The sequence below is a fragment of the Motacilla alba genome, chromosome 5 (assembly GCF_015832195.1).
Source record: "Motacilla alba alba isolate MOTALB_02 chromosome 5, Motacilla_alba_V1.0_pri, whole genome shotgun sequence".
Classification (NCBI taxonomy): Eukaryota; Metazoa; Chordata; class Aves; order Passeriformes; family Motacillidae; genus Motacilla; species Motacilla alba.
Genome location: NC_052020.1, coordinates 2,985,328 through 3,003,843, shown reverse-complemented (window position 1 = coordinate 3,003,843; position 18,516 = coordinate 2,985,328). Strand labels below are relative to the sequence as shown.

Genomic DNA, 18,516 nt, shown 5'->3' with positions numbered 1-18,516 from the left:
GACAAAATGTCCTTTCAGGTTGAGCCATGATGAACTCTTTCTGTTTCTTCCCCTGTAATGGGAGGCAGGGTTGAGCCTTTGACCAACTGGGTCCGCAGCATCCTAAGTCATGCGCATGGAGCCCACGGGACATGTTGAGATGCTGGAGTCACTCCCATGGTGCTAGGATCACTGTACCCCCCACAAAATATCTTCCTCTGCCTTAAAAACAACCGATGGTGATGGAAAGTGCAGTAACCAGTAACCAGTGTTGCTTATCACAACACCTTAGCAAAACAGTAAAAAGCAGCTTGAGAAAGGAAGGTGAACATCAACTCAACGATTGATAGCTTCGACCAAGGGAAGCTGGACATCACTGTTATGAGTCTTTGCAATTAAAAGGTGGACCCACATCTGGAGTCTGAACCGCACCAGCTGGGAGACTTCTTTCTTCTTTCGGAAGCCAGACCCCACCATCTGGGGATACTCCTTTCTGGGGTACATCCTGAGAAAAACTAACTCACAATAGTGTATAGAATTGTGACGTAAAAATTTGGAATAGAAACTGCTGAGAAAGCTTATATATAAATACCTATAAATACCTGTAAGCCTCAACGATCATTGTGCAGCTGGAGGGAAAACTTCCCCCACTGTGCCCAGTGCTGTTTTGCTCATACTTTCCCATATTAATTAATAAATTGATTGCTGCTTGAATATTGGCCTAGTCAAGCTTTTTATTTATAACACCTACTGCTCTGACTTACCAAAGCAGGGTTTTGGAAATAATTGTGGGGTTTTTTTTCATTAATGTGCCTGCTCTTTCAGTTTTCTTCCCTTTTGTGAGGGCTGCTGATGCTCTTGTGCCCTGAATGGCTCTCCCTGAAGACCTGACCTGAGCTGTGATCCTTCCAGCCAGGACCCCACTGTGACAGGATGGCAAGAGCTCTGAGTGTCAGCCCTGGTCTGGAGGCTGAGCTGGGAGTGATAATTATCCATTTTCCGATGACCTGTGAGTGGTGACTTCCATTTGTCCAAGGGTCAAGACACATTTCCTCCAGGAGCAGGAGGTTCCCATGTCCCCACAGCCCCAGAATGTTTGAGAGCTGGAGGTCTCCAGTCACCCCATGCTGGGGTTTCTCCTAAGAGGGATAGCGGATTTGTCTTTACAAACAAGCTGTGGGTCTGCTGGTAGATAAAACTAGCACTGGGAGATAAAAGAAATGATGGGAAGGATTCCACTGATTGATGAATGGAAAAAGATATTTGCTTTTACAAATAAACTTTAGGTTTGCTGATAAACGAAATTAGACATTGAAAGATGAAAGAAACAATGGGGAAGAAAAACCCCTAAATTCCGTAAGAATTAAAAATTAAAAGGGAGGGTTATACATTAGAGGGAAATCTTCGGTGTCAGGGGTATTGGGGAATCTGTACCTCTCAAGTACCTCAGCCAATGGGGAAAGAGAGAAGGGAAATGCAGCCAGGAAATTAGAATAAAAAAGAAGCTGCATCCTCCAAAAATTTGAGAGATCCCAGGGGAATGCCCCATGGCCTCTCCCTTTATTCGAATAAAGCCAAAAAGGACTTCTCTGTCTCCTTTTTGGACATAAACTACTGGTGTGGTGTTTCTCCTCAGGCCAGAGGACATGGCATCACTCTGAGGGCTGCCAGCTTCCCACCTCACCTGGGAAGCTTGTGGATGTTTGACACGCTTGGGTGTTTTCACAGTTTATCCCCATTTCTTCACGGGGTGACCACTTGCCCCTCACAGATTGCCCTAAAATAGCGGGTCTTCCCTCACCCTGGTGGTCATTATGAGGGGACATTGGGGCTCAGCTGGGGGTGGAAGTGGTCCCAAATGGCCTTGAACTCCTGTGGGAACCGAGCCAACAAGGAGGTGACATTACTTCTTTCAGGGAATTGTGGAGAGTCAGAAGGTCCCCGCTGAGCCTCCTTTTCTCTAGACTGAGTTCCCCCAGCTCCTTCAGCTTCTCCTCATCAGACGTGCTCTAGAGCCTTCACCAAAGGATCACTTCCAGGTGCTGAGGCACAAGCCCCGTAAAATTCGCCAGCAGAAAGTTCGCCTTGTCCGCCACCCGGGGGGATCCTGTGCGAAAAGAAAGAGTTTTTCGGTGTGGTTGGCTGGGTAAAAGGGAAGGAGCCATTTCAGGCACCTGAACAAACCTGGGAGCCGCCGATCTGCTCGCCCAAGCGGCTCTGCATCTGCAGGGACAGCCGCCGGGAAGGCTCTCATGGAAGGCTCCCCAGAGCCTCCCCACGCTCTCGCCCCGGAGCCGCCCCGCCCGGACCGTGTTTGTCCGGCTCCGCCCCTCAGCCGCGCCCGGGAAGCGGGAGCCGGAAGCTGCGGGGCTGCGGGCATGGCGGGGAGCGGCCCGGTGGTGAGCGGGGAGTCCGCGGGCAGCGCTGGGGCTGGGGCTGGGGCTGGGGCTGGGGCTGGGGCTGGGGCTGGAGCTGGAGCTGGAGCTGGAGCTGGAGCTGGGGCTGGGGCTGGGGCTGGAGCTGGAGCTGGGGCTGGGGCTGGAGCTGGAGCTGGAGCTGGAGCTGGGGCTGGAGCGGGAGCAGGGCTGGGAGCCGGCGTTGCCTGGGCCGGGGGTGCGGAGCGCGGCCGCGGGCCCCTGGCAGGTGGCGAGGCGGGGCTGGGGTCTGGCGGGGGCTCCCGGGCAAGAGCCGTCCGTGTCGTGCCCTGTGTGTGCCTTATCTGTTCCCTCGCGTCGGGTTGCTGGCTGCACGGGTGGCACCGTGGCTGCCAAGTGCGTTTCAAACCCTCCCGAAGGCCGCAGGTTGTGGTTTCTGGGGTGTAGCGCTGTTGTGGATGAGGCTGCTGTGTCGGGAACCAGCTCTGCAGGGTGCTGAACGCCTCTGTAATTTGTCCTGATGCACCTTAACCCTATCCCTGCTGTCCTCCGCAAATGAAAGGATTGGTCTCTTGCCAGGACGCTTTAACTGTGCTTTGAATTAACATCTTCGTTTGTCTTAACAGAACCTACCACAGTGAGTGCTTCTGGTAAAAGGGGTGGTGTGTGTGGTGTGCAGCCGATGAATAACAATGGTTAATAATTGTTTTGTTAACCATCAGTGTAAAAGCCATTGCCATGGGCCTCATCGACCTCATATGCACAGAAGCCACAGTGTCCATGAAGATAAAGGTCTCCCAGGCCCATATCCCATTGCTGAAGACCCCAGCACCTGTGATATTGTCAAGGCTACGCAGTAAGTACATGTTCTGAGTGTGCAGAGTGTTGAAATATACAGGAGTGTCCTCAAATGTGAGCCAGGCTGGATATTTTTACAAAGGAAACATTTTCAGTTTCATTTTCTCCCTGTAGTGGAAGAAGAAAAATAACTTACTGTTGCTATTGTAAATAAAAACATTTCGGGTAGCTTTGTTTAAATGGAAAATTCTACTCATCAAGCCACAGCCCCACTCTTTTTACAAGACTTCCATTAAATGCAATGTGGAATTTGCTCCAGTAGGATCTGCTGGGTGATGCTTACTGAGATGTATTTTTTTCTTTAGGATGCAGCTGTCTCCAGATTGGAGAATACTGAAAAATGATACATAAATTTATTTTTTTCTTTCTCATTTAAGGTATGGAATGCTAGAGCGATGCAAAGAACTGGTAGAAGCAGGATATGATGTTCGACAACCAGACAAAGAAAATGTGACTCTTCTTCACTGGGCAGCAATAAACAACAGACAGGAGTTGGTAAAGTAAGCTGGGAGTCCCTGTGGCAGTAACACAGTGCATTCTGCCACTGTTACCTATGATCACTTTGAGAAGAGAAGGGTAGAATTCAAATTTTAATGCACTTACCTTAGTGAAAATGTCACTGAAATGCAAAGGTAGCCCGTTTCTTTATATGTGAAATTATGTAGTACATGAAATCATTAGATTTTCCTAGGTTTGTTTCTGTAACAAAGATGAAAGCTGATTTTAGAAGTTCCTTGCTAATGACTCTATTTTTTCTTCAACATTTTCTCAAAACAGCATTATTTACTGCTAAACCACTTTTGTCCATTTGCTTCTCCAGTGAATTTTTTATTATAAGTCATTTACTCCTTTAGCTGTGTTATCTTTAGTATGATGTTTTGCTATTTTATTGTGTCTGTTCCTGACCTTATTGTGCTGTTATTACACAGATATTACATTTCCAAAGGTGCGGTAGTGGATCAGCTTGGTGGAGATTTGAATTCTACACCCCTGCACTGGGCCACCAGGTAGTGCTGTTTGCAACCCAGAACTGCAAATCTGTCGGTGTGTAAAGCTGTGGTAGCGTTTTCTGAGATCCAAAGAACAAAGCACTGCTTGTCTGGAGAAAACATAACCTGAAATAATTATTCTGAGAAAACTTCTCCGAGTGTGAAGTCTGCCATTGGAAGATGAGTGCTGTCTTCTGGACTGTCAGTCTTTTGCCAGAGTCAGAGAGTCAGAGGCTTGGATGACTGCTCACGGAGAAGTTACTGTAGAATGACCACTGTAGTCTAAATTAATGCTTCACCCTAATAAATTAGGCTCATTTATTAGGCTGTATGTATTTAATATGATTTCCTGAATAAAGCCATGAGAAGCTGAAATATTTTGTGGGTTGCCTGTGAGAATTATTAAGGCAATGCTTTCATTAAAATAGCCATTTTTAAAATCATCTCTATAGTTTCATTTTACATATTGTTGTAGACAAGGACACCTTCCGATGGTCATGTTATTGTTGAAATGTGGAGCGGATCCCAGTCTTATTGATGGGGAAGGATTCAGTAGCATTCATTTAGCAGTGCTGTTCCAACACATGTCCATCATAGCCTACCTCATAGCAAAAGGCCAGGTATGTTGTTGATGCCCCAAATGTTCTTTTCTGCTTATTAGTAGCTGCCTGTGTATAGGAGACATTTCAGAATTAACTGGGTTTTTTTCCCTAGATGAAAAACAGTGATTTTACACCTATTTTTAGGTGCTTGAAGCACAGACAAACTTAGATATTTTTTATATTTGTATATATAATTTTTTTTTAATGCTCTTCCCTATTCCTGTCATCCCCCACATCCAGATTCACCTATATTTCAGCGTGTTTAGGAGCATTGTTAAGGCTGTGTGGACTTGTGGTGCTGTGAAGTAACCAATTGCTTTTAAACATCGGAACAAAAAGCAGTATATGATGTGTAGACATCATGAAGTATTTATTATTTGATTACAGCTTTGTAGCTAATAATCCATGCAATTTTCCATAAATTGAAGAATGCAGAAAAAAGGGTCAGACTAGGTCTGAATTTTCATTAGAAATTTCTGTGTTGTATCCATGGTAGTTAATGTCTCTTAGCTTTTATGCAAAATGAGCAGAATTGATGCCAAGTGTAACAACATGCTAATAAAAATGACAAGAGGGTTCTTATATGATCTAGACTGATTCTGAGAAACAATCTAGCATTAGGATTTAAAAGTTTGCCAAGTTTATTTTCTTTCTCATGAAGTTCTCTTTAGGGAGAGTAACTGACTTCAGGAATATGGGTGTAGTGGCGTATATACTTAATAAACAGGCTTAATAAAGTTGTTGGCCCACCTATCTTCTACTAAAAATAGCCACGTGAATAATTCTTTTAAGTAAATCTGTGCTAATGTAATGATGGATGGAGGCAGAAAGCAAGGAAACCTTTGTTGTGAAGAAGGAAGAAAATTTAGGTTAGATATTTACCTATGTCTTGAGCTAGGTAATCCTTCTTTGTTGTTTTAATAAACCTGTTTTATGTATTTTTGTACATCTTTTATGTACATCTATTTACACAAGGAATATGGTTAGCATTGCTTTACAAGGTCCTTCATATTGATAGTACTTCTTTGCAAAGAGGACAGGAAATACAGTTGTCATGTGACATGATTCACTTAAAAATATCCTTAGTGGAGTCTCTCCCTTAAAAATTTCCTTAAATGGAAACTCAGAATATTCTGGGAGGAATGACATGCAAGACTTATAGAAGGAGGAAAAATTTTTAAATGAGTGTTGGCTTCTTGGCTGATTTGTCTTTTTTCTGTTCATTAGTGAAGGTAAGCCCCAAATTCCACTGTTTCCTGAAATCACTGGTAATCACTTGTTACATTTTTCTTATCCTTAGAATATAGACACAACAGACTTCAATGGACAAACACCTTTAATGTTAACAGCACAAAAAGCCATTGGGTGAGTAGAGAATAACTGAGGAAGAGTCTATTGTATTGTACTCAAGAAGCAGTGAGGTGAATTTTTCCTTACTCTTCTTTTTTTTTTTTAAGTGACATTCCTTTCCCTTCCATTTGTACAAAAATATGAGGTGTTTCAGAGATCCAGAGTTGGGAATAGCTCATTGGATATAGCAAAGAAAGTGAAAAGAATTTCTAAAATAAGTTTAGGTTTGTGGCTGAATCATCTGCAGCCTTATTGTATTTTCTGCAAAATGAAAGCAAATGGGTGTGGATGCAGTGAAGTGCATTTAGAACTAATAAAATGGGGAGATACAAGCTACGGTGTTATAGAAGATATAATCTGTGTTATGTACATCATATTTGTTAAAATGGTAAGGTAACATCATCTGGAGAAAAACTTCTAGGGCAGGTAGGGGAATTCTAAACATGGATCTACCATTGATGAGCTGGTTGTGAGAAGGCATTATATATCTGCTGTTTTTTCACAATTAGAACTGTTGTTTTGTGAAGTGTTCAAAAGTTTCGTTTCCAGTATAGATTATCTTCTGTTTGCTAACTCTTATACTTTATTTTCATCTAGACCAGAACCCATGAAGTTTCTCTTAAAGTTTAACCCTTCTCTCAATGCTGTAGACAATGTTCAAAAGAATACTGCACTGCACTGGGCAGTAGCCTCAGGAAATACTAGTGCAGTGGATCTGTTGCTGGAAGCTGGTGCCAGCCTGGATATAAAAAATGTTAAGGTAGGATTTCCTTTGGGATATTTTATCTCATGTAGCATGAATGTATAAAATGAATGTAAAGAAAAATCTCAACCTTCTCCATGTTGGATGTAAATTGCAGCAGGGTTTGGCTAAGAGTAGGTGTTCTTAGTCTTTCCCAAAAGGGAGTTAGTACCTTTCTTGAGGTGTGGCTCAAAGTATGAATGCAGGGGTTCTTTGCAACCTTTGTGTAATGAACAGCCAAACCTTGTGTTCACTGAACAGTAATTGTGTCCTTGGCAGATTCTGCTCCCTCACCCTTTTTTGTTTCATTTTCTTGGGTATTTAATTAGTTTAATTTTCTTGGAGCCTTGTTTAATTTCTTTTTCATTTCTTCATTTGGCTGTTTTCTACTTAAAGATGTTCTTATGAGGACTTGGAAAGATTTTAAAAAATACGTTTGTTGGTGTCCAGTCAGACTCGTAAAGACTTCAAATTAAGTGAATGTCCTCCTGTGAAAGCTGGTGTTTGGCAATGCTTGTTTGTACATTCAAAAGGTTATCATATACGAAAGGCTTCAACTTAATATTTGTAGAAATTAATAGCATAAATGTTGAAAGTATAGATTCCCATGACTATATAGATAAGTTATTGGAAGCAGTCCAACAGATGCAATCTATCTGCAAGTATCAGTTTTCAGAGCTACAAAGCTCTGATTTAAGCACGTTAACACTCTGAATTTAGCTTACCTTTACCTTAAAAAAATAGTGGAGGGGGAGGTGGGGCTGGGAAGTAACTGCCCGGTTAGTCTTGTTTTAACTGTATCAATTTCTTGCTTTTGTTAAAAGTGAGAGTATTTATGTGTAAAGTAATAAATAAATAAATAACCCTATTTGTTGTTAAAGGGAGAGAGACCGCTTGACATTGCTTATCAAAATCAGAATCACTTCATGGTTTACATGATACAAGAGGAAGAAAAAATGAGAAACAGGAGAAATAACAGGTTACTGAAAATAGTAGAGAAATATCAGGTAATTTCCTGAGTAATAACTAATAGAAATAAAATCAGAGCATGCTGTGTTTTGAGTGACATTCAGATTAACTCTAACAAGAGTAATATCTGAAATTGGGTGCACAAAATAGAATTCTTTAAAAGCACAGTGGTTTGGGTGAGAGTTTTATGTCATACCTCACCGCTGCTTTTGATGTATTGGTGTGTCACCTTGTCCTATCTTATTGTGAGTCTTTCAGCATTTGTCATTATATGAACTGAATACTTCTAAGTAAGACCTGCTCGAGTACTTTGTCATATTTTAACAATAATAATTTTGACAGCTCTTCCTGATGTTAGTGTCTTCCTTGACATTCATGTCGGCCATTGGATACGTCATGGACTTAAATTCTGATTCTTGGCTTTTAAAAGGAGGTTTGCTTCTCAGCCTGTTATTTGTGATGTCTCTGTTTGTGAGGTTTGTGGCTTTTTCTCTCTGTTTATGTACTTACTAGTCAAAGACACTTTAAAAAGCATCTGTTGCGTAATTCTTTTCAGAGTTTAGTTTCAGTTAATATAAAAGATACCTCCTGAGAAATGGTTACATGGTGTGTGAAGAATTTAAATGCATGTACTTTTTAGAATGAATGACCATAATAATTGAATGTATTTAGGTGCACACAATAATAGTTTCTTGTCACTGAAGGATTTGAAAAAAAACCCCAAACCCAGTCTGTTAGCTAATTTTATTGTCAGAGTGTTACTGATGGTCTGTATCTGGTACACATTGAGATATCTGCTCAAAAATGTCCTTTATCACAACTTTTTCCTGCTATATTCTGTCACAAAATGAGTTTTAATGAGCCAGCCCCTCTCCTGCTCCCCAGACCTCCCAGTGTCATACTGAGCTGTTTCTCACTTCTCCTGCCAAGGTCAGTGGTTGCTGATATAGCAATGCTATCTGTGTGCAATAGACAGAGATGGGACTTTTCAACCAGTCCTACAGCACTTCTCAGATATAGAATATTGTGCTGGAGCAGAGCACTCTTCAGTTCTATTTTTGCATTGTTAACCCCCTATATGGATGGATAAAGAATGCTTTTGAGTGACAGTTCTTAATTGCTTTGAGCAACTTGAAATAAACCGTGTATATGAAGTTTTTACAGTTACAAACCAGATTATTCATATTCTATGGATTTATGTTTCAAATATATTTTGAAAAATATTTATTTCTTTTAATGTTCTTTCAGGCAACTCGTGGGGCTCAAGAATCTAAGATATCTTCCCACAGCATTTCTGCTAAGTTCGATTTTTTTGATGTCCATAACCTGGTTTTTCTGGTTCCTGCCTGATATCCTTTATACACAAGAAATGAAATTCTGCTTGGAGTTTCTTGTAAATCTAAACCTGGTTGTGCAACTGTGATGAGAAGTTCCAGATAATTCCATGTGACTGTTAATGTCTGGTAACATTGGTTTAATCCCATTGGGAAGGGGCAAAGTGACTTTAAAGTTATACACAGACTAAAATCCTGTACCTTCTCTTGTCTATAGATTTTTGTCTTCTTTATAACCTGACCTATTTCATATGTTACTGGAGTATCAGAATGAAGGTGTTATAAAACTAATTATTTCTGTTAGCATCTACACGTCACTCTTTAATCTTCCTCACTGAGACTTTTGTACAGTGATGTATTTTGTCATGTGGTATAACTGGGTAACACATATCTTAATAATAATACCAAAAGCATCTCTTCTTTCTAAAATGATAAACATTTGACAGTTGGTGGTATTCATGCTCCTGCCTTTAAAAACTGCATCCTTTACCACCACCTCTGTAAAAAAAAGGAAGAAATTTCTTTGTGTTCCTGCCAAAGTAGACTGTTCAGTCTCCTGTCTTTATTCACAGGTGACATTGAATCTTTAGTATACAGTGAATTAATTTCTATCTGACATTTACTTGCTTTGAAGAGGCTTCTCAGTGACAAGTACAAAAACATTTTAGTAGTTTCTGCTCTCTTTACAGTGTCCTGCTCTTTTGTTACACAGTGGGCATTTGTTTATCAATAAAGTTGGGTGAAAAAGCCTTTAGGAAGATATTTAGAACTGCAAATAATTTTGTACTAAAGCAGCTATAATGTATTGCTACACAGTTTTAATTAATTTTTAATTCAGCCTTTAAATTACATTTTCTCTTGTACTGTTCCCAATTAAGATGTCCTCAATGGAAATATCAGGATTAACTTTGAACTGATCAAGTGTATTCCTGCTGGGGATTCACACACATACTTGTATAAATGTAAATGGTGTTATTCAATTGTTGTGAAGGTTTAAGTTTTGTTTTATTGGTGTCATCTAAGTTAAAAGGAAAAAAAATTCCACTGGTAGGGATTTGAGTTGAACACTTTGCTGAAGATAGTGAGCATAGCAATATTCTTGAAGTACTAACCATAGCTTGATGAGATGGGCCAGTGGATAGGTTTCCATTTCACTGTCCCACCCTTTTTCTCATGAGTGTGTTTTCCTTCTGGAGCTGGTCACAGATCTGGGTGTTTTAAAAGTTTTCAGGATTTTAGTTGGCTGTATTTGTCTGTCAGACTTCCTCTGGACTGAATGAAAATCCAGCCATTCTAACTAAAGATTTCTCTGAGCTCCGAAAAACCAATACCTGTGCAAATAGACCAGAAGCATCCACAAGAAACACACCATCATTTTGACTTCTATAGTTGCACCCTGCAACTGCATTGTAACTAACACAACTGGTGTTTGTGCCAGTATTTCATAAGTTGTCCCCTTGATTTTAATTAAAACTGTGTGCAGTGTTGTTATTTCATAAGCCAAAACAACTTTGAGGTTGCCATCCTGGATTTTTAGAAATTATTTTCACTGGAGTTCATGAAGTGACTGAGGAGTCACTGGAGATGCAGTCCAGACTTGAGCTCTCTGTCTGGTCCTTGGTGGCAGCAGGGACTGTTCTTTAGCAGCCTGAGCTCTCAAGTTTGATGCATGACTTAAATTTATATGAAACTAGTCCCACTCCATATTCCTCTGTTGCTGTGTAGAGACAGTTAATCTTGACATGTTTTTCTTCCCCAGTCATCTGATACACAGATGGTTTTAGTTCATACTGTAAAAATTATGTTCCTAATGTCCCATTACTTCAGAAGTGTTTAGCAGTGTGTGCTTGGGCTTTTTATTTTTATTTTTTTTTTGTGACAAAAATAATTTCAGGATGACTTTCAGTTACATTTTTATGAATGAATATATTTAGTTGCTTTTGGCTGAAATGAGTGGGACAAGGTAAGACTGAGTAAGAGCCTGTTTGAGTTAGGGGTAGGTGCAGCAGCCAAATGAATCTCACAGCTGCCAGAAGCTTTATAGCTCTGCATGTCTGATTGATACTGTTTAAATAAAGTACAAAATATTCAGAGGGGAAAAAAGAAATCAAATTTGTTTCATACCTCTGAAATATTCAAAGGCAGAAGTCTGGAGGACTTTTAAGGAGGATGACATGCAGCCATATTGTCATGCAGGTTTATACTGTTGTAAAAATCTTCTTCAGCACTCAAACTGGACAGAATATTCCATTTTTTCTGATCAGATGGCCTTGGAAGGACAGAGAGGATCCCACTGTAAAAGTGAAAGTAATTTTTTCCTTCTTGTATCTTGCTTGTAAAGTAGTATTAACTAATTTTAGAATATTTTGCTTGTTTGACAAATAGTGGTGTTATGAGTTATAAGAATATAGTCCTTAACCTGACTATCACATACCACAAATATAATTCTTAAAATCACTGTTGTGTTCAGCATGATGGGTCTTCTCTATTATTTCTATAAAACCTGGAGTACTGATCCTGGATATATAAAGACTTCAGAAGAAGAAAGAAAAGAGGTAGGTGATTTTGTAAAATCAAATGGAAGGGCTGGTGCAGTGCAACATGTGTCAGCCACTTCTGATGGTTGCTTGTCATCATGTGCAGATTTGTTAAACTGGAAAGCAGTGAAATAGTCTTCCTCAAAGAGGTTTTAGCAATGTTGTTTTGCAACACAGATCTTGGAGAATTTCTTCTTCTACTGCTTGTTTCCATATCTTCCTTGTCCTGCTGTAATTTCCTTGCCTCTATCTTCTCATTGAAATGTGAGCTTTGGCCAGAGGTTGTACAGACCCACTGGTCTTATCTGTGATATGAATTCACATAGAACATCACTTACAAAAAATACAAGTTTTGCATAGTTTCTGCTTCAGTTGTCTATGGTTAGAAAGAAATAGTCACAGTGCTTTCCTATATATCATATGCTAGTAATGATTTAAATTTTATCATGTGCTTTGAGGATGTATATAATGGTTTGGTTTTTGTGCTTGAACATCGTGCAACTCACATGCTATTTCCTTACTGTTTTATAGTAGCCAAAAGAAATCATGGGCAGCCAGTCAGTAGAGAATTTAGTGTCTGGTCTCTCCAGCCTGTGGGTTAAGGAAAGCATTTTCTTTGTGGTCTCATGGCTCTCGTTGAGGTTATGTTTCTTCCAATTGCCAGGGAGAATAAACTGCAGTTTTAACATATTGCCACAGGACTCATACACTTTGTGTCCTTGTAAAGGATCAGGCTTCATCTCCCTGAAGTCTGACTGAGACTGAGAGGTGCCATCTCATTTTAAGGAATATTTAATTCACATCATTGAATAATTTTGGCAACACAGAAATACTTTTCTGAGTAACCTTGTGTGAGTGAAGCTGCATTAGTCATTACTGGTTTGTTTTTTCTTGTGCACCTCATTAAATAGCGAGTTCTATTCCTGTTCATGCTTGGCACTTAAAATACTTACAAACTGCAAAAGTCCTAATGTAGAAATCTTCATAGCACCTATGTGAATGTTATCCAAATGCAAGCACAAAATACTTTGTCTTTCAGAACATTATAGCTCTTGCAGAAGCTGGTTGCTTGGACTTCAGGACATTTTGCACTTTATGTCTTGTAAGTAGGGCTTTTGTACTTATTTTTTTGTGAACCTACCTTTTACTCAATACTGCCATAAAAATCCTTTTTCCTCACTGCTTGTCATTAAAGTGTTACACAAGTAGTTTGTTATATATTGTTCAGATTTCTTTATTTCTTTTATGGTGATAAGAGATGCTTTGAGATCCTTGGACTCTAATCTTAATTTTTAAATATTAATTTATTTTTTTTAATTAACGTGTATGGTTCACATCTGTGTTCTGTGTTGTGAGGTCTATGACACAGTAATTATGCAAAATGTGGTGGTAACTGTAAGGTGATGCCTTAAATTTTGAGCAAAGTAGATGCTTCTGCTATATGAGTGTGTTCTTTCCGTTCATCCTCACCTAGGTAAGGAAGCCTTTGAGATCTGTGCATTGCCTTGCTTGCCAAGCATGTGTAGCCAGATATGATCAGCATTCTCTGTGGACTGGACAGTGCATAGGTGTGTATGTGTTGTTTTATCAAATTTGAAAATGCCACATATTTTAAAAATTGCAGAGATAACATTTATCCCCTTAAAGAGAGAGCACACATGATGCAAGAATATCCTGTTGATAGTGAAGGACTCTGATAGGTGCCAGAGGGAAATTAGATGGAAGAGAGAAAAGCAAATAAGATTATTTAGGGGTTGTTAGTGGTCACCCTAAGAACACATACCACACACTCTGTAACTCTTTCTTTGGAGAGAGAAGCAAAAGGGATATGATTGAGACTTTAAAAAAGGGAAGAAAAAAATTAATAAGATGGTGGCTAAAGTGAATGCAGAATTATTAGCCAAGCATGTCATAGCAGAACTTGGGATCTAAAATTGGTAAAAGGAAAAATGTCTCCACATGGCAGGCAGGGAAATTTTGGAGCTTGCTGCTGTAAGGATTTGCAGACACAGGCAACGTCAGCAGGTTCAAGAAGGGATTACGCAAACTTTTTTTGGACAATCTGTCCAGGAGTAGATACCAAAAGAACCAGACAAGTGTGCACATTTTGACATTTTAATGCAGTAGCTGTGGATGAGGAGAATGAACTGCAGGAAGTGGCTGGACTCATGTGTCCTCCTGAACTTCCATTGCCCCTTGTCACTGTTAGGGACAGTTCTGAGTGGAGCAACTGTACCACTGAGATAACCCTGCAGGGCATTTCCATCTTCTTGTGTTCTTCCCTCTCACCCTCTCTCTTCCTTTCTGGCTTATTACTGGTGATGCTCAAGATAGGAAGGTGAGAGCTTCACATTTGTAACAATATATTTTTCACCTTTTTTTTGCCAACAGCTTTTTCCCTAGTGTTAAATGCTATTTTTGCAATGTTTGCTATTTACAAGGTGCTGAGACATCCTTCTGATGTGTTGTCTTGAAGCTTTGAGCAGTATCATTGTAATTAAAAAAAATATCTTCATGTAACAATTTTTCTGACAGAGGTCTAGGGTTTCTACATGTATGTTTGCAGTTCTGAAGCACACAAGGTCCATCAAATTGAATACCTTAGACTTCTCAGTATATGAGACAATTTTATTGTGCATGGGAGGGAGTTGTAGTTGTTTAATTAGGTCTCATCAGACTAAAACAGCTGAAGGCGTGCTCTGAAGGAGAGACAAATCCTGGTTGACTTTATCAGAGCTAATTCTATTATATAAATTGGGATGGCTTACAGGACAAAGTTGAGAGAGCGATCAGCCTTGCCAAACTCTCTTGTGGATGGCAGAGGTTAAAATAAGAAATGGTTTTGACTCTTTATTCCTGCTAACTGTAGTAGAAATGCAAGTACTGCTGAATTTTAAAACATCCAACTTTAAATTATTTTTTTCATTTTTTTCCCCTCAATTTCAGGCATTGGGAACCATTATTACTACCTGTTGTTCCTGTTTTTCCTGACAATGACTGGTGTCTGGCTGCTTTATGGAACTCTTCAGTGTATGTATCCATGAATTTAGTTTTATTTAGCTTTCAAATCCATCTCTGTGTGGTCTTTATTTTTCAGCATTTCATTTTCAGCAAGTGTAACCTGCGCAAGTGATACCTTACTTCAGCAGTGATGTTACTGTGTAGCTTAAGTGAAAATGCATCCTATCTGAGTCCTTGGTCAAACACCTGATTCCATTTCTGTTGAGCAAGAACAAAGATGCTGCTGTAGTGGGATACCCATTGGAAAACGAAATAGCAGGAAGCATTTTTGTTAGAGAGGAAATAGGGAAGCCATGTGGCAGAAGGTCAGGTGACAGGTTCTAATCTGGATCCCCTTTGCTGTAAGAGAAAATAAGTTTGTAAATACATTATTGCAAAAGCTTGATTGATTTTTTTTTTTTAAATTTGGAAATATTCATACTAAATGCAGACATTTCTTTTTTGTTTTGAAGTAGTTTAATTCTGAAGAGAAAAAGAAGTATAGTATCTTGTCAATGAACCTGGACTGTTACTTTGTAAAATTTAAAAAAATATTGGAAAGGAGAGGAAAACCATTATAATTTAGTTGCTGAGGATTAATTACTATAGCACTAATCTTTGAAAACAAGGATGTTTTTCTGTGGATCATGAACACAGAATGTAAAGATTATGCAGACAGAATAGCAAGCACTCACACATCTGTGTGGGTGCTTTTAGGTGGCAATGGGGTAGATGAAACATGGTATTTCTAGAGGGTGTTGCTATGTAGTTTTAATTTCATGCAAATAATCTTTTCTCAGCTCTTAAGGGCTTAAAACCACAATTAACTGATTGTGTGTCTTGTCAGATTGGTCCAACCACTGTGCAGCAAGTTTCCATCAAGATGGAGCATGGATTTACTTCACCCAGACAGTGTCCTGCTCTCCCTGGGTTTCCTACATCTCCTCAGCAGCTTGTTTCCACACCCTGTGGGCCTCTGGGTGGCTCACTGTTCAGCTTTATCAGGTAATATTATCCTTCAGTTTATGCTTCTTGTCAAGTTAAAGCTCTTCCCTGGGTGATTTGCTCCCATAAAAACTCTGTTCCTGCTCTTCCTGATAACTGTCACAGCAAGGTGCTTCTCTTAAATCTCAGGGCAGACCTTGAAGTTTCACAGGTTCAGCTTGTGCAGTCAGCATTTTTCTGTTGGAAGTAGAATCGCAGTCTGCAAATCATTCCTGTAACTGACCTCTGGGTTTACTACTCAAAATTCCAAGCCTATAAAAAATTGTATTTTAAGACAAGAAATTTATTTGACTAATAGAACTGATATTAATGCCCCCAAAACTGCATGAAAGCTCAGTAACACAATTATTCCTGAGTTGAAAATTCTGTGGCAGAGCTCAGCCATGTGTCATCAGACTGTATTAAATCCCACTGCTACTGTAAAAATATATGACCTGGATTTTATCTTGTTGAGGACTGTCAAATTTCTTGTTTATGTTTTTCTCAGAGAAAAGCTTGGCTATGCAAACAAAATTGAGAAGAGCTGTCTTAAAACATCTGTGAAGCAGCTTGTTTAGCAGCTCTTAGGAAATATGTATTAAGCACACTGAGCTAAGGACAGCTAAGCTAAGCACATCTTGTTCAGTAAAAAAAACCCCAAAAGCAAAAAGCCCCACAATCTTAGACGTGTACTGCTAGATTTTTGCAATGTCCAAGACAGTGGGATATCATGCTGGAAAAAGATAGGGAGGATATTTACAGTTTAACTACTGTGTTTCCTACACAGTGATTTGAAAACGTACTGCTTTATGGCATTTAGTGTCACTGTGGATCAAGGTATCTTTTTCTACCATTTTGTGTGGTAGAACATAGACCAAAATCTGAGGAGATTGGTGCTTAACTGTGATAGATCTTATACTTCTGCAGACATCTGTGAAAGTACAGTCTTCACAGGCATCCCAATTAAGTTTGCCTTCTCTGGAAGCTGGTTCTTGCCAGGTTCTGTTTTAGTCCAAGTGACATTTAAAGACACTTTTCAGTCATCAGTTATAGCAGTGTTACTTATTTGTTAGATATGTCCAGGCTCTTCCCCCCTACTTCCTTCTCATTAGTATCTTTTGCTCACTAGGATTTTAATTTGTGATGTTCATGTTGTAACCATTACTTATGGTTTTTTTTCCAATCAGGTTGTGTTCCTGGGGTTGACCTCACATGAAAGAATGAATCTCCTGGTACAGAGAAAATCCTCTAAGCATCCTGTTTCACTCAGGAGGACTCCATACAAGTGGGTATTAATGAATAGAGTGATTAAAACGTGTTATCTCTTCAGTGCTGATTTGCTTCACTGCTTCATAAATGCACAACCACTGTTTTTGGGGTGAGGGAGTGCTGTCCAAAAACTTGTTCATCAACCTCTGTGTCTGTTGTGTGGGATCAGAAAGAGAATTAAGGTATGAACTGTTCTCTTTCTGACTTCTCATGCAGTATTTAGCTCTATTAATAGAGAAATTGGTACCAAGGTTTCCCTGTTTCCTCAGGTATATTAACAGATGAGATCTTAGTAACTGTGGGGCATTATTTGTGTTCAACCTAATCTACTCTTATGTGCTAATGTAAATCATGTTGTAAAAGTTCAGCAAAGGAATAATGCTCAATTGAGAGCTCTTCTGTTTCTTCTCCCTGAGCTGTCTGCTTTAATATCTTAAGGCTAATATCTTAAGTACTGTCTCATGGTGAAGTAGTATTTTTCATGCTTGCAGTATTTCTTTTCTTAGGTTTATGAATATTCTTCTCTTTTTTTCAGCCTTGGATGCTTCCAGAATCTTTCAGACTTTTTTCAGTGCAGTTGCTTTGGTATGTTCAAACCCAACTTAATTGACTGGACCAAGCAATACAAACTTTTTCATCTGGCAAAGGAGAAAAATGTTCATTCTGTGTAAAATATAGCTTAATTTCTAAGACAATTGAGCTGAAAGCTAAATAAAACTAGATATTTTGTTAATTTCTACAAATTTTTCTGAAGTTGCTAGTTTTTATTTTTTATTACTGTTTCAAATATTAAACTTACCTTACATAAAATACAGCAGATTTGTATATGGAACAGTCACTGTGTGTCTGTGTATGTATAGTTTGAGCTGAAACTATTTAAAATTTTATGTGAGGAGATGATACAAATATATATTTTTTTAAAGGTAAGTTTTTGGGGCAGAATTTCAAAATTACGTTGGTAACATTTGCTTTACTTTTCTGGTAACAAAAGACAATTAAATTTGAAAATTAAGGTGAATGCTCATGTTTAAAAACAATATTACAATTACATTGTAATTTTCTTGCTTATGCTGTGAAAATCTCTATTAAGTCTTTGTATTTGAAGAGTTTACATGTAATAAAATAGATCTTTCATACTTGTAAGTGTATTTTTGCAGATTGAAATAGAGTCTAGGGATATGTGACCAGTGAGGTATTTAGGGTGGGTACAAAACCATAAGAAGGAGCCTGACTCTTTGCCTTATGGTTTTCACTTATATATGCCCTGTTAGGGTGTGAAGATGGGTAAGTTTATGATGGAAGATAGCAAAGCACATAAAAAGAAGGAATTGTTCCCCACTGCATCTGTAAAAGCTAATGTCAGCCACATTCCCAAGAAAAGGAGGGGCCAGCTGTACAGTGTGATATGAATGTAAGTCAAAGTAGATAACAATGAAAACCAGCAGGGAAAAAGTTCAAGATCAGGAAATTAAAGCCAGATACCATCTAGAATGGACATCAGAAGTACTGTAGTGAAATGCAATTCTTG

At 39.1% G+C, this 18,516-nt stretch overlaps 1 protein-coding gene across 1 annotated transcript; it reads left to right on the top strand.

Moving 5' to 3' along the window:
* The first annotated feature begins 2,272 nt into the window (after positions 1 to 2,272).
* ZDHHC13 (zinc finger DHHC-type palmitoyltransferase 13) lies at positions 2,273 to 18,124 on the top strand. The gene is made up of 17 exons (XM_038138313.1): positions 2,273 to 2,378; positions 3,077 to 3,210; positions 3,590 to 3,712; positions 4,142 to 4,219; positions 4,677 to 4,821; positions 6,104 to 6,168; positions 6,751 to 6,913; positions 7,777 to 7,902; positions 8,207 to 8,340; positions 9,113 to 9,213; positions 11,629 to 11,753; positions 12,775 to 12,837; positions 13,210 to 13,303; positions 14,682 to 14,765; positions 15,583 to 15,740; positions 16,907 to 17,004; positions 17,524 to 18,124. Exons 1-17 carry the CDS (start codon positions 2,358 to 2,360, stop codon positions 17,657 to 17,659), a joined length of 1,848 nt encoding a protein of 615 aa, XP_037994241.1. The 5' UTR covers positions 2,273 to 2,357; the 3' UTR covers positions 17,660 to 18,124.
* The last annotated feature ends 392 nt before the right edge of the window (positions 18,125 to 18,516 follow it).

Bases quoted from the DNA above. Each gene is read 5' to 3' on its own strand.
- ZDHHC13 (XM_038138313.1), top strand. From the start codon at position 2,358: ATGGCGGGGAGCGGCCCGGTG. The intron at 4,220-4,676 runs GTAGTGCTGTTT...ATATTGTTGTAG, and splicing joins CCCCTGCACTGGGCCACCAG to ACAAGGACACCTTCCGATGG. The intron at 7,903-8,206 runs GTAATTTCCTGA...TAATTTTGACAG, and splicing joins AAATAGTAGAGAAATATCAG to CTCTTCCTGATGTTAGTGTC.